The sequence below is a fragment of the Oreochromis niloticus genome, linkage group LG23 (assembly GCF_001858045.2).
Source record: "Oreochromis niloticus isolate F11D_XX linkage group LG23, O_niloticus_UMD_NMBU, whole genome shotgun sequence".
NCBI classification, from domain to species: domain Eukaryota; kingdom Metazoa; phylum Chordata; class Actinopteri; order Cichliformes; family Cichlidae; genus Oreochromis; species Oreochromis niloticus.
This window is the reverse complement of record NC_031986.2, coordinates 38,180,442-38,195,759: the sequence shown is the minus strand read 5'-3', so window position 1 is coordinate 38,195,759 and position 15,318 is coordinate 38,180,442. Positions and strand designations below refer to the sequence as shown.

General features: G+C 41.1%; 1 protein-coding gene across 1 annotated transcript; it reads left to right on the top strand.

Moving 5' to 3' along the window:
• Window positions 1-5,971: 5,971 nt before the first annotated feature.
• Window positions 5,972-14,839, top strand: dhcr24 (24-dehydrocholesterol reductase). Its single transcript, XM_003439910.5, has 9 exons — window positions 5,972-6,325; window positions 6,879-7,034; window positions 8,703-8,808; window positions 9,273-9,391; window positions 11,071-11,334; window positions 11,416-11,559; window positions 13,586-13,783; window positions 13,875-14,053; window positions 14,156-14,839. The coding sequence occupies exons 1-9, from the start codon at window positions 6,095-6,097 to the stop codon at window positions 14,307-14,309; spliced, it is 1,551 nt and encodes a 516-aa protein (XP_003439958.1). The 5' UTR covers window positions 5,972-6,094; the 3' UTR covers window positions 14,310-14,839.
• Window positions 14,840-15,318: the final 479 nt, after the last annotated feature.

Below are 15,318 nucleotides of genomic sequence, written 5' to 3'. Positions count from 1 at the left end.
TCAAAATGGGACTTTGCAAACCAGTGTGTGGCATCCCTTCAGCCCCTTTTACATATACTCTTAATGCATTTAACCGTAGCATCATCACATAATTTAAATTACAGGAAACTTGCAGAAAGCATGCTAAGACCAAGAAAGACCCATGCTTCAAGTGAGTGAAAAAGTTTGTTACTATGAAAAGAAAACTACAGTATAGTCTGAGCAGGGTCCCCAGGCATCACACCTCAAAGCTGATCTCTCTTGATTGTCCAAACAGGGGCTCTGATGCCAGGTGTGTGTCTGAGTATGCACGCCGCAGGTGTGTAGAGCTACATGTTGTCTTGATGGCAACCTCATATGGAGGTGGGGGTCCCAGCCATGGAGGAGGATGAGGCGTTGGACTGAAACCACCAGATTCCATAATCATTGGGGGGTAGTCGAAATCTTCACCTCGAGCAGCATGCCTGTGGCGCTCCATCGTCCTACATTCAGAGAAAGTAAGACATTGTGTGAGATCAATCACATGTAACCATAAACTGATATGTACTACCGAGTTCTGAGGTATCAGGGGTTGTAGAGATGATATGCAAGACTGTCCCTTGTGCTGCTTCCTGCCAAAAAGAGGACTTCATTTTCCTAAGGTAAGGCCTAATTGTCACATTGACATGTGTAACATGATGAAAAGCTTTTTAATCACCTCTGTAGCCTTGAGTCTTGCACATGTTTCTTTCACTAACTGCCTCTAATCAAACAGCAGCAGCAGGTTGGCTGCCAGGTTGGTGCTTGTTCCTGAGGCATACTTGGATAAAGGAATAGCATAATTTTCTGAAATAAAGCAATATTTGAAGCTTTGCACAACACGAGTATTCATACTTGGGGAGAGACATCCAAGATCAGAATATAGACATCTCTATTGTATGAATGTAAACGTAGCCACTTAGCTTATCATAAAGGCATAAACGGGGAAACCGTTTGTCTCCATCTCTGCAAGGTAGCACATTTTGCACACATTTTGCATCAAACAACCCCCCTTCAAGACACATTTCTCTGTCAGGCAGACTGTAGATCTTTATTTGATGTAGGATTAAATCTTAATAAACAGACAATTGCCTTGAGTTGCCCAACATCATTAACTGTGACTGCTATGTTCATTTATCAGAGTGCAAACAAGTACTTATACTGATTAGTCAGTAAAACTACTTTGAAAAAGCACGTTCTCCATAGGTCCACCTCAGTACGAACACAGTTTCTCTTGGGATGTTTTGTGGTGTCTGGCACTGGGGCAGTGGATCCTTTGCAACCTGATAATTATGGGTTGGGGCTTTAGTGCTTCTTCTGGCCCATCCTTTGGATGCTCAAATGCATCTATATCTGGGAAGCTGGAGACCAATGAAAGGCTCTGTTCTAGGACTCTGTAAAATACATTCATAAATACTGTCACTTTTCCCACCAAAAACACTGCATTGTAAGGAAATGATCTGTGCTATGCATTTCACCTGTCAGTGGTTTTAATGTTGTGGCTGATACAACTGGCTGAGCAGCTGCGTATGCTAATATGTTGAATAGGTGAAGAAGTTAAATTCAGGCAGAAGGCAAACCACAGCACTCCTATCTTTAAACTGTACAGACATATTAGTATTTCTCACTGGAAAAACTCATTATATTTATACACAGCCAAGTCATGAGTCAGCATAACTGTAACCAACATGTTTAGTCTTTATAACAGGCTAAATTGTAGGCTTCTTCTTGTTGAGTCTTTACCTTATACTATAAAGCACCTCGAGGAGAGTGTGTTGTGAAGTGGTGCTATATAAATAGAACTGAATTGAATTGAATTGAATTGAATTGAATTGAATTGAATTGAATTGAATTGAATTGAACTGAATTGAATTGATCTCCTGTTTCTAAATTTACATTTAGCAACAGACACCAGTCTAGAGTCTGAGTCTGAGAACAAATAGTCTGTTTCTGTTCACTTGTAGTCACTTTATTTAGTGCATTTTCTATCTTGTCTTTATGGGGTAAAGTAATCAGGTATTTTGCGAGGTTGTTCACAGTCATCAGTGTGCAATCATTTCTTTATCTTCAGATTTAATCAACCTTGTTTGTGCTTTTTGGCTAAAATAAAAAAACAGTACAAAAAGGGTGTGTCTAGAATAGATGACAATGTACTGTCATTGTATTTAAGTCTTTTTGACATTTAATTGTAAAGAAGGATGCGTCTGTCCTAAAAAGGACATGGATGACGGGGAAATGGACAACAAGACAAAGCAGACATTAGCCGTGTAGATAACTGTTTCACGATAACATCTACTCTTTGGATTAAATAAATGTCTTTTTTCATTTCTTTGTTTGTTTAGAAAACCTGCTATGAATAGTTGGACTCATAATTTCTAGTTTATGGTAACTAGATCAACAAAAGCAGATCTAATAATACGAACTGAGCTTATTTTTCTTTCACCCACCTGGGCAGAAACACTGACTGGGACTCTGGGAACCGATTCCCTGGGGAAGTGAAGTAGGCTTGGCCGGGGTAGTTGGTGTACTCGTACGAATAATGCGGGCACTCTTGGTCGTACTCGCTGTGGTTGTAATTAGCAGCACTTTTGCTGTTCATAGCCCAAAATAACCCAAGGATGAGCATGACCACCCCCAGCACCACACAGCAGAGGGAGAAAGCCTGCAGGCGACTCTGGGATGAAGTCAGGAAGGCTGTGGACCCCCCAGTCACAATGAGGAAGGCTCCGGTGAAGATTGCTCCATGATGCAGGGAAGGCATCCTTCTCCAGGACTGTTAACTGTTTCAGAGGTTACTGTGTGGCTGTGACCGGCTGGTTAGTGTCACTCACACATAAACAGATTCACGAAGTGTGTTCCCCATGCGCTCTGACACTGACCAGGCATCCAAAAAATTTACTCCACAGTTCCAGAAATCCTGTGACACGGAATTCCTCCTTATTCTTACTCTTTTGATCCCGTCATTTCCGTCTCCATTACTGATAAAATACTCCTGATCATTCACCATGTGTATTGGTTCTGTCTTTGTTGGTCTCCAGCAGCGGAAAAGTCCTAAAAGTGACAGTTTGTTGAAAAATAAAGAGAAATAAAATGTCGACTGCTTTGGGGCGCATCAGGCTAATGTTGAGTAGCTGTGTGTTTATCATCAAGGCAGATGGACGAGAGAGCGGCCGAGCCCATTAAGAAATCTTTACTGGCGCCCCACCCTCCCTCTGTCTAATGTGTCTGAAGGGTACCACTTTAGCCCTGTGTGTGTGTGTGTGTGTTTCAGAGAGAGAGAGAGTAAGAGGGAGAGAGAGAGAGTGCCAAAGCCACTTCTCTAAACATAAATGGACGTACTGGATGTAAAATAGACACAAGTTCAGTCCTATATCCTGTAACAAAATATGTTTTCCACATTATGAAACAATCCACATCACAGCAGTAGATCGTGAACAAGTTAGAGTGACGTATAAAGGATGCTTCCTTTTTAAAAACTTACTTGGAAGAGGATTTTCCATTTTTGCTTACCACACAGTTTGATGAAAAACACCTACTGAATTTGTTACAGCTTTAATTACTTACCAGTGTAAACTATACACTGACTGGACACATTATTAAGTACACCTTGCTTAATTCTTTATGGCAAAGGTGCTGGAAATATTCCTCAGAGATTTTGGCCAATATTGACATGACGGCATCGCACAGCTGCTGCAGATTTGTCGGCTGCACATCCATGATGGGAATCTCCTGTTCCACCACATCCCAAAAGTGCTCTATTGGATTGAGATCTGGTGACAGTGGAGGCCATTTGAGGAGACTGAACTTATTGTTGTGTTCCAGAAATCATTTTGAAATGATTTGGGATTTGTTACATGACATGTTATCCTGCTGGAAGCAGCCATCAGGGGATGGGTACACTGTGGTCATTAAAGGATGGCAACAATACTCGGGCAGGCTGTGGTGTATAGATGATGCTCAGTTGGTACTAAGGGGCCCACGGTGTGCCAACAAGATAATGCCCTAACCATTAAACCATTACCTCCAGCCGAAAACATTGATACAATGTTGCATGGATTCATGCTTTTATGTTATTTATACCAAATTCTCACCATACCATCTGAATGAAAGCAGCAGAAATCAAGACTCATTAGAGCAGGCAGCATCTTTCTAAACTTATGTAATCCAGTTTTGGTGTCCCTGAATTGCAGCCTCAATTTCCCATTCTTAGCTCACAAGAGTCGCACCTGGTGTGGTCTTATACTGCAGTCCATCTGCTTTAAGGTTCGATGTGGATGTAAAGTGCATTCAGAGATGCTCTGCTGCATATCATTGTTGTAACGAGTGGTAATTTGAGTTATTGTTGCCTGCCTATCAACTTGAAGCAGTCTGGCCATAGTCCTTTGACATCTGATATAAACAAGCCAGTTTCACCTGGACCTGGAGTTGTTCTGGACTGAGACCCGTCAATCTGGTATCATACTGTAGGAGGTATTTCTCAGGAGCAGATGAGGTTCAGATGAGGTTAGGGTGCTCAGATCAGAAATTACAATACGAGCACTTGATTTGCCTTTATGAAGACATCCCCGTCATCTGCACCAATGCATCCTAAAACTTAATGTGTTGATAGATTTAGCCACAGTCTGTCTAAAAGTTGGCTGTTTAGCTCCTTCACCTTCTTCTTTTCTCTGCTCCTTTTAAGTCACCACTGAAGATCATCTGCCTCCATCTAACCCTATCCCTCGCATCCTCTTCTGTCACACAATCTTGTGCATTGTCCTCCTTCACTACATTTTCTCTGTGGTCTTCCTCGTCTCTTCATGGCTGGTAGCTCCATTATCTACATCTACTATCTGTCCTCTGCACATGTCCAAACCATCTCAGCTTTTCCTCTCTAACTTTGTCTCCAAACCGCTGGAACCTGAGCTGGCCCGATGACATTTCTAATCTGTCCATCTTGACCACGGTAGAAAAAAGTCTTAACATCTTCAAGTCTGCCATATCAATGTCCACCACCTATCTTTTTGCTCCTCAGAGACAGAAAGTTTGAACAGCAAGTGTGTTGGGCTTGTGAGTTCACAGACACAGCTGTATGGCTGAGAGGACCAAAAAAAAGGATGTCCAATCTAAATGCCAAAAATAATCTGAAACTGAGTGTCTACTTTCATTTGGCTTCAATTTTTATTTTAAACTCCAAAATAAAAAAATAAAAAATGAATTAAAAAAAAGACCACACTGTGAACCTTGGTGGCCTCATAGCTGGCTAAGTGCATGCTTGTGAAAATGTATTCAGACATAGGGCAGCTTTTATTTTAAAAGGTGTAATTGTTACAATTTTAGCTTTCTAACTTTTGCTATTAGTAGTAAACACAAACTCCAGCCATTTAACCTAATGATGCCAATACTGTGGAAAGGTAGGCTGCTTTGATTCAACCAGAAAGGATCATTAATGTCTCTCCTTTCAACGGCTAATCTGCACCAAAGGGGGTAAGCACACTTAGGTTTATTACTATCCACTGATTTACATGCGCAGACTATAAATAAACATGTATCAAATAGACCATTTACTTTATAAAAGATGGGGAAAACAATGCATGTAACTGACCTACAGCCAAGGACATGTTGGGAGTTCATTCATCCACTGATTATGACAAAGCTTCCTTCTGCAAGAAACTACAGAAGTTAATTTAAACTCAAAGTGTCCGCATTAAACTACAGGGTCCAGCCTGTGATACTGTTTAAATACAGTGTTGTAACACAGCCATGAGGACAGGGTGCATGGTGTGACAGCCTGCGTGCTCCGTGATTGGGTAAACAACAAAAAGGCTACGTTTCTGGTATTCCCTTCAGTCACTTAGTGGACCAGTTAACTTAAAGCTTACACGACAGGTTCCGCCCCTTTGGTATTATCGCCCAATCAATGTTAAGCAGGGGAGGGGCTTGCCTACCACCTTGCCCTGCTCACCTATCCCAGCGAAGGGGTGATCAGAAATCGAGTTTTGGGGGTTGGGATAATCAATACAGAGTTCACCAAGGCGCTACTTCACCAGCTGAGAAGTGAAGCGGATATCTTTAGTTTGGAAAGAGAGGAGAGTGAGTGCCGATCTGCCCGGACACGATGGTTCCACTGTTGTATTTAGGAAGTTTGGTGGTTTTGTTCCTGCTGTGGATCAAAGTCAAAGGTCTAGATTACGTGATAGTTCACCAGAGGTGGATATTTGTGTGCTTGTTCCTGCTGCCGCTCTCCGTTATATTTGATGTGTATTACTATGCGAGAGCGTGGCTCATTTTCAAGATGTGTTCTGCGCCCAAACTGCACGACCAGCGCGTGCGAGACATCCAGAGACAGGTGAGCGTGTCCGCGTGAACAGGTGTCAGAGCTGCACTGTCCTTTTCAGTCATTACTAAACTCATGTCATGAGGCACGCGGCTTTATTTCTATTACATCTCAATGTTTCATTCATGCTGCAGAGACGTCCCTTTTAATTTGGGCCACCATGATATTTAATGATCAATAACAATTATAGTCAAATAGTTATTGATTATAAAGTTTCATGTGTTGTTTGCAGTGAGTCATGTTTGTGAAAACTTTAACAGGCTGCTTTTGATTCAGATAGGATAACAGATGTACTGTGTGTGTATAATCTGTGGATTACAAGCAGCTTTGTAAAGTTAAACAGTGGTGTGGCTTCACCTCAACTAATTAGACTCAGTTAAAGGGAATCAGTTATTCAATAATTTAAACTTATTAACTCAACAGCTGTATCACTAAAAGGATTTTGCTTATCCCCATGTCATGCAGGATTTCATATACAGGAAACCTATCTTAGGAAAAATGTCCTCTCATATACATTATCACCTAATGGATACCAACCAGGACATCTCCATATGTGACATTTCAGGTGCGCGACTGGAGAAAGCAGGGCGCTAAGACCTACATGTGTACAGGTCGCCCCGGCTGGCTCACCGTGTCTCTCAGAGTGGGCAAGTACAAGAAAACCCACAAGAACATTATGATCAACATGATGGACATTCTGGAGGTGGACACAAAGAGGCAGGTACGAGGGGGCAACAAACTCAGCTCCAAGTGTCTCATATCTGTGAAATCAACCAGAAATGTTTGTAACCGATTAAACAGCCTCAACCTGAGGTCAGTTCTGTCAAGTTCCCAAGTTAGTAAGTCAGATAGTAATGAAAATACAATAGAGATATTATTTTAAAAAAATGTGCTTTGACATCTATCATTAAAACATATTACCGCAATAATAAAAACTTTCTATCTGTAGGAAAAGAATGGCTATGTTACTTTACCACATCTTGTTTTATGATGTGAACGGCAGGTATTTGATTAATTTGGTCTGTTTCTTTATAAAACATGTTTAAAAATGTGTCTTTACAGAGAGCTCAGTAACAATGAGCCAATCAGATAAAAGTTAGGTGAATTATTGTAATATCTTAACCAGACATTTCTGTTAATTCACCCATTATTTCTGAGCTCTGTAAAGCGGTTGACATAATTGTCTAATGCATGAGAGATCCCCGATTTGGAACCAGGAGGAGACATAAATCCTTGGGAGAGTTGCAACAGGAAGGGAATCCGCCGTTAAAATCTTCCAAATGAATTATGTGGATCCATCCACTCTGGTGACACTTTAGTGTATAGTGTAATAAGAGAGCTGCCAAAAGAAGCTAATAATAGTATATGGATACAAATCATAACACAAACAGCATTGTACAGTAACAAATAAGATATAAAACATAATAAAAAGCAGCACGGTGGCATGGTGGTTAGCACTGTTGCCGCACAGCAAGAAGGTCCTGAGTTCAATTCCACCATCAGGCCAGGGTCTTTCTGTGTGGAGTTTGCATGTTCTCCCTGTGTTTGCGTGGGTTCCCTCCGGGTACTCCGGCTTCCTCCCACCGTCCAAAGACATGCAGTTTGAGGGGATAGGTTAATTGGATAATCCAAATTGTCACTAGGTGTGAATGTGAGCGTGAATGGTTGTCTGTCCCTGTGTGTTGGCCCTGCGACAGACTGGCGACCTGTCCACGGTGTACCCCGCCTCTCGCCCTATGATAGCTGGGATAGGCTCCAGCGCCCCCCGCGACCCTGGAAAGGATAAGCGGAAGCGAATGGATGGATGGATGGAACATAATAAAAGCTATGTGTAAGGATCACGTTGTAAACAGGGTCTTTAGATGAGTGTTAAAACTTTCAGAGAAATTGAAGACCTAATTAAAAGTGGAAAACTGTTCTCGACCAGTGACTGAAAATTATTGATCGTCTTTTAAGTCTTTAAGGTGGACTGAGCAGTTTATAAATGTCCATGTAGTCCATGCAGTCCAAATAGTCCAGACAGTGTTGGAATCAAACAGCTTGTACATGGATGTATAGACTGAGGCCATTTCTTACATTCGAGGTGTCACAGAAAGTGTTTATTTCTGCATGGCAAATTGTCTAATTATTTGGCTCAATACTTTCATGCAGGCATGAGTTCCACGTAAATTGTGAGGATCTATCTTTTGAGACAAAGATAGAGAGGCAAGATGATTTGGACATGTGTTTGAGGAAGGATAGTGTTGAATATAGAGTTGGCAGGCAGAAGCAAAAGAGGAAGCTGTAGTGAAGAAGGACATGCAGAGGGGTTGGTGTGACAAAGGAGGGTGAGATGGAAGTAGGAGAACCTGCTGGTGGATTGTTACTTAAAAAGATATTTGTTTTTTAGGTGGTTAGAGTTGAACCACTGGCAAACATGGGTCAAGTCACCGCTCTCCTCAACTCCATCGGCTGGACATTGCCAGTGCTGCCAGAGCTGGATGACCTCACTGTGGGTACGTTGTGCTTTATTTTCATTGGAATCATGGATCGGCACCTTCTGTGGTTTCTGCAAATAGAGAGATGTACCAATGATGTCGACACCGATTTCACTGATGTAAATCCTGCATTTCCTCTGTCAGTCACTGCATCCTGTTTAGAGCCTCAACGACTTTTCTAATCGCGTTAGAGGACTGATGTTGTAGCTCAAAAGACGAAACTGGGAGGAAATGGCTGCAGTGTTGGAAGCACCCCTGGATTGGGTTTCATAATGGATTTCCTGATGTTATAAACAACGCATCAACAGTCTAATGTTTTCCAATCAGGCCGCAGTACATTAATTTATCCTCATGTCCACACACAGACACACACTCACAGCAGGCACATGTTCCTGTCTGCTCATGTGTCCGCCTGGTGTTGTTCTCACCCGGGTAGAAATTGAATTAGTAAAGAACGTTTATGATTCTCTGTCGTCTCTCAGGTGGGCTAGTGATGGGTACCGGCATAGAGTCGTCATCCCATATTTATGGGCTGTTTCAGCACATCTGTGTTGCCTATGAACTGGTTCTAGCTGATGGCAGTTTAGTACGTTGCACAGAGGTGAGTATTGATTTTGTGTTAAGTATATAGATGATACATGTCTGAGTCCAGGCACTTGTATTCTAAAGAGAGTTTTGTGGGTTAGTATGCCATCCTTGCACTCATGCCTTACTAAATTATCCCTGCTTTTTGAGATAACAAAATTATGATTTCAATTACGCTATCTTTGCTTTTATATTTGAAGAAATATCCATGGGCAGTGAAACCAGCTTTGCTCAGATGGAGTATTTGGTGGTCACTATATTAGCATGGTTTTAATTCACGGTAGAAGGTTCATTAGCAAGAAAGCACTAAAATTTCACCATGAAAAATAACTATGGAAACTTTTACCCTCAGTTTCAATGGATAGAAACATTTCTACTTCTTAGCTCATCTGGTCAAAGGACCAGTGGGCTAATCTGTTTCTGCACAGTTCACAAATCGGTACTCCTCAAGTTTTGATCAGATTTTAGTGAAACTTGTACACACTGATGATCTAATGCAAGGGTGGGCTATTAATTTTCCTAATAAGCCACATGAGAAACTACGACTGTTTCTTCCATTCTCTTCCAAGTATCCTTAACAGGGTCGCATAGGAGGGGGCTGGAGCCCATCCCAGCTTAAGCTGAACTCAGTTCTGCAAAATAATAACTTGATCTCTTTATAAGTTTGATGGTTTTGCCCTCCGCAGCAGGCCTAGTTTTTAATGTGGCCACTTGGGAAAATTAATTGCCCACCCCTGATGAGTCTTCACCCCAATTGTGCTTAAGTTCAGTGTCACATTGGTCATTTTACAGGCAGTTTTACATTTTTCATGGTCAGATTTTAGCTAAAGGAAATTCATTTGTCCTGGATATGATTGTGAGCCTCACAGACTTCACAATAGATTTTTATCCTCATTAGTTTGTGTAATACAGCAAACCAATAACAACACAAACTATAGCTTTCTTTCTGTACTTCATACATTTCAGTAACCTCTGAATTGGGGTGAGCTACTATGTCACTGATATTATGATTATCATTTTTGTCTCTGTTTAGTCTATTCTAGTTAATATTATCTATTTTAAGTCCTTCTGTTTACCAGAATTGGGCAAGGATTGAGTAAAAATTCCTGCATAATTCTCTCTAACTTTCTCGAGCTAAAAATAGGCTATTTATCTGAAGTTGTTCTATAATGTAGAATCCAAAGATGACAACTGTTTGCTGGTAAAATAAAATAACTAATCACAGTAATGTAGTAAAGTGGTAATTTATATTTTTGGTTTATATTTTCCTTTCTGGTAGCTGGTCCTTGGATTACCTTTGTAATGACTTCACATAGCCTGAGAAAAACAGCAAGCTACTTTTGGTCTTCAACCATTATGCAGTCTGTATTTCTTACATCCAAGTCACACCAATTATGACTCTATAATTACATAATCTGATAGTTTGACATTTTTATCAAATCATATTTGTATTTATATTCATCAAAGTCAAATACACTGTGTTCCAAGCCACAGTGTGGTTTGTCACACTTGCATGTTATGATTTTTCACCCCAAAAGCAGACAGCGTGATCTTTGTGAGAAGATAAACTGGTCGCTACTGTGAAGTATGTGAGAAAAACTGAGACAAATAGCCTAATGTCAGAAAGCCTGGCTCTTCACAGTCATATTCAGAAGAGGGCCACGACCTTTGTAATTTTTTTTCTTCTTCATAAAGGAGGAGAACTCGGATCTATTCCACGCCGTCCCGTGGTCCTGTGGCACTCTGGGCTTCTTGGTTGCCGCTGAGATTAAAATAGTCCCAGCTAAGCCTTGGGTGAAGCTGCACTATGAGCCAGTCAGAGGGCTTGAGAACATCTGTAAACGCTTCACCGAAGCTTCTGCGAACAAGCGGAACACATTTGTTGAGGGACTCCAGTATAGTCTGGATAGAGCTGTTATCATGACAGGAACCATGACTGACCACGCAGAGCCTGACAAGGTAAGCCATCTTTGACTGTGGTTGCGATTTGTTTTCATTTGTTTTATCATATTAACCTTCCCGTTTCCTCTTCAACATCAGATTAACAAAATCGGCCTGCACTTTAAACCCTGGTTCTTTAAACACGTGGAGGGATACCTAAAGAGAGACTGCACTGGAGTTGAGTACATCCCTCTGAGACACTACTATCACAGACACACACGCAGTATCTTCTGGGAACTTCAGGTATTCACACACACAACAGATTTTATCTGCTTTAGGATTATACTGAGGGGGTGCATAAATCTGTCACATTTTAGCTTGTCATCATCTTACCAATTTGCTGTCTTTTCTTCTCTTTAGCAGGCTCTAATGCATGCTCTTTGTCTCTTTCTGTCTCTCTATCCCTATCCCTCACCCTCACACACCATTAGCCATTAGTGAGGAGGGCTTGGCATCCTTTGTTTCTGTAACAGTAAATGGTGTGATGAATTATGCATTGTAATGGTTTGACAGATTTAGTTGAGTCACCTCTGGGCTTTTGGATGCTCTGTTTTCCAAAGGATTTTGTGTTTGTTGACAGTGCAGGGAAAAGCAGGCAGAACCAGGGCTTAATGATAATTTGATTAAATTGCTAACTGACAATCTGTGACAGGAATCGTTTTTGTTGTTGGACATGGTGGCGTCAGACCGTGATTGGTAGGTTTGCACTGCCCTCTGTTGGAAAATAAGAGGATCAAAGCCAGTACTGATGTGACACACTGATCAGGCACAACAATATAACCACCTGCCTAATAATTGGTCACCCAGTCGAGGCATGGACTCCTCTAGACCCCTAATGTGTACTGTGGCACCAAGATGTTAGCAAGAGATCCTTAATCCTGAAAGTTGTGAGGTGGGGCCTCCATAGATTGCATTTGATTGTCCAGGTTTGCTTGTCCCACAGATGCTTGATTGGAACTGGGAAATCTGGGGGCCAAGTCAACAACTCAAACTTTTTGTTGTGCTTCTCAAACCATTCCTAAACCATTTTTATTTTATGGCAGGATGCATTATGCTGCTGAAAGAGGCCACAGCCATCATGTTTCTATGAAAGGCTGTAAATGGTCTGCAACATTGCTTAGCTAGGTTGGTACCTGTCAAAGTAACATCCGCATGGATGGCAGGATCCAGGGTTTCCCAAGAGAACAATCCCCACAGCCTCTGCCGGCTTGCCTTTTCCCTATACCACATTCTGCTGCCAGGTATTCGTCAGATAAGAGATGCACACACATCCGGCCATCCATCAGAACCACCATTAAATTTTTGGGCAGTTTGAGCTACAATAGCTTGTCTGTTTGATCAGACCACATGAGCAGGCCTTCATGGGGCAATCGTGGCTCAAGAGTTGGGAGTTCACCTTGTAATCGGAAGGTTGCCGGTTCGAGCCGGCTTGGACAGTCTTGGTCGTTGTGTCCTTGGGCAAGACACTTCACCCATTGCCTACTGGTGGTGGTCAGAGGGCCCAGTGGCCCCTCTGTCAGTGCGCCCCAGGGTGGCTGTGGCTACAATGTAGCTTGCCATCACCAGTGTGTGAATGGGTGGATGACTGGTTGTGTAAAGTGCTTTGGGGTCCTTAGGGACTAGAAAAGCGCTATACAAATACAGGCCATTTACCATTCGATCCCCACATGCCTCAGTGACAGTGATTCTTGGTGGCCCATGACCCTGTCGCTTCCTTGGAGCACTTTTGATAGATACACAGATTTGGAGATGCTCTGACTCAGTCGTCTAGCCATCACAAACAGTGGTCATAATGTTATGCTTGATCAGTATATGTCAGAATCAATAGTATGTCAAATGTAGGGTCAACAGTTATCACAATATCTGTTGTGATAACTGAAGAATCCTAAAATCCTGTTTTTATATATTGTAACTTATTTTGATAGCAGAGTCATGGTATACTGCATTTTCAGGATTGTCATATTTAATTAAAATTCTCACTGTGACAGAAATAAAACTTTCAAGAAGGAAGAGTTTTTTAAAAACCCAATTATTTTATTTTTATTTTATTTTTATGTATGTTTGTGTGTCTACATGTTCTGTTTCTTTTGAATTTTAAATTTTAAAAATTTATAAACAGAAAAAAAAGCATGTGATCTGTGATTTTAAAATCAGACAATGAATCATGAAAACCAAATCCAGGGAATTCTCCATGTTAAAAAAGAGTCAGCACTCTGCATTACAGAGGGACATTTTAGTATCTCTGTGTACATTTGTGCCTTTTCTTCAGGATATTATTCCGTTTGGCAACAACCCCGTGTTCCGCTGGCTTTTCGGCTGGATGGTTCCTCCCAAGATCTCTCTGCTGAAGCTCACCCAGGGAGAAACCATCAGACGTCTCTATGAGCAGCACCACGTGGTCCAGGACATGCTTGTGCCCATGAAACATCTGCAGGATGCCATCACACGCTTCCACAAGGACATTGAAGTAAGAGTCATTTATGGATCAGTGTGCCAGGCACTTAGTTTATGTATGAGGTACTTGTGCTTTAATATTGAAATGGTTTGTGTTGTTTTAGGTGTACCCACTGTGGCTGTGTCCATTCCTGCTGCCACCAGGCAGAGGGATGGTTCACCCCAAAGGTCAAGAGGAGGAGCTGTATGTAGATATCGGGGCTTATGGGGAACCTAAAGTCAAACATTTTGAAGCTAAAGCGTCAACACGCCAGCTGGAGAAGTTTGTCAGAGATGTTCATGGGTGAGTCTCAAATTAAGCAAATAAATTGAAACGTCTGAAACAAAAGGGATATGAAATATTTCCTTTAATTCACACTGCTTTTGCTGTTTCGTTGACATGTAGATTCCAGATGTTGTATGCAGATGTCTACATGGAACGAGAGGAGTTCTGGGAGATGTTTGATGGACAGTTGTACCACAAATTGAGAGATGAATTAGGTTGTAAAGAAGCCTTTCCAGAAGTCTATGACAAAATCTGTAAATCTGCCCGACATTGACCCCTATCTCCCATCACCTGGTGCCTGAATTCAGCCCCGTGTCGCAGATACATGAAGCTTCTGTCGGCAGCTCACGCTTTGGTGACCGCTGCTACACTTTGAATGTTTCTAGGAAAAAAAAAAGAGCTCAGCATTTTCTAAAGTGGGACTAATCACACTGAAATACTTATTTTGGAAACCAGCCTGTGGGGACATTTTTATCAATGTGACACAGAAGCAGAAGCATTTTATTATGAAGGGTTTTTTGTGACTTTTTTGACTTCATATGAAAATGCAATGCTTAGTTCATCTTCAAACTGTTTAAAACTGCACATATTATGCAACTTCTCCCTGTTTGGCAATTTTGTCTTATTGTTCCCCTAATTGCCATACACTTTGAAGACATTTATAATACATGGTTTCTGTTTTTCAGTTTTAAAAAGTATATATTGTAACTTATTTTGATATCAGTGTGAGGTTATACTATATTTCCAGGTGTGTATAACATGTAATTATAACTTTTCCTACAATAAAGCTCATTGTCATGCCTTTTTCCCATCACTTAATTCACTTTATTTGAAATGTCAGATAATTATAGCCACCCATTTTATAACTATTTTTTAACAAGGTTATTATAATCAACTGAAACTATACTAGGAATTAAAACTATGTGTGAAAAAATACTATCTGAAATAAATAATACATTAAATAAAAATACAACAGAAACATATTTAGTTTTGTCATTCTGGTCAAATCTGTACAGTGAGTATGAGGAGGCATTGTTGTTTTTATTTAAGTATGATATTCATTGAGGCTGAAATGTTTACTTTAATAAGAGTCCTAAATAAAGTCCCGTTCCTCTCCTTGAGGAAAAGACTCAAAAGAACAGGTGTGGTTGTCAACTGCTCCTACGCAGAACCTATGCACAACTTTACAGACTACCATCTACATGCTGTAGCTGCTTACTGTCACTAGAGGGCAGAGCATGTAAAGCTGATGGGCAAAATCAAAACAGAGATTATACTGAAAT

What these genes read in the sequence shown, in the direction of transcription:
- dhcr24 (XM_003439910.5), top strand. Translation starts at nt 6,095, where the DNA reads ATGGTTCCACTGTTGTATTTAGGAAGTTTGGTGGTTTTGTTCCTGCTG. An exon ending in GTTTAGTACGTTGCACAGAG is followed by an intron (nt 9,392 to 11,070) that starts GTGAGTATTGAT and finishes TTCTTCATAAAG; the next exon opens with GAGGAGAACTCGGATCTATT. An exon ending in GTATCTTCTGGGAACTTCAG is followed by an intron (nt 11,560 to 13,585) that starts GTATTCACACAC and finishes CCTTTTCTTCAG; the next exon opens with GATATTATTCCGTTTGGCAA.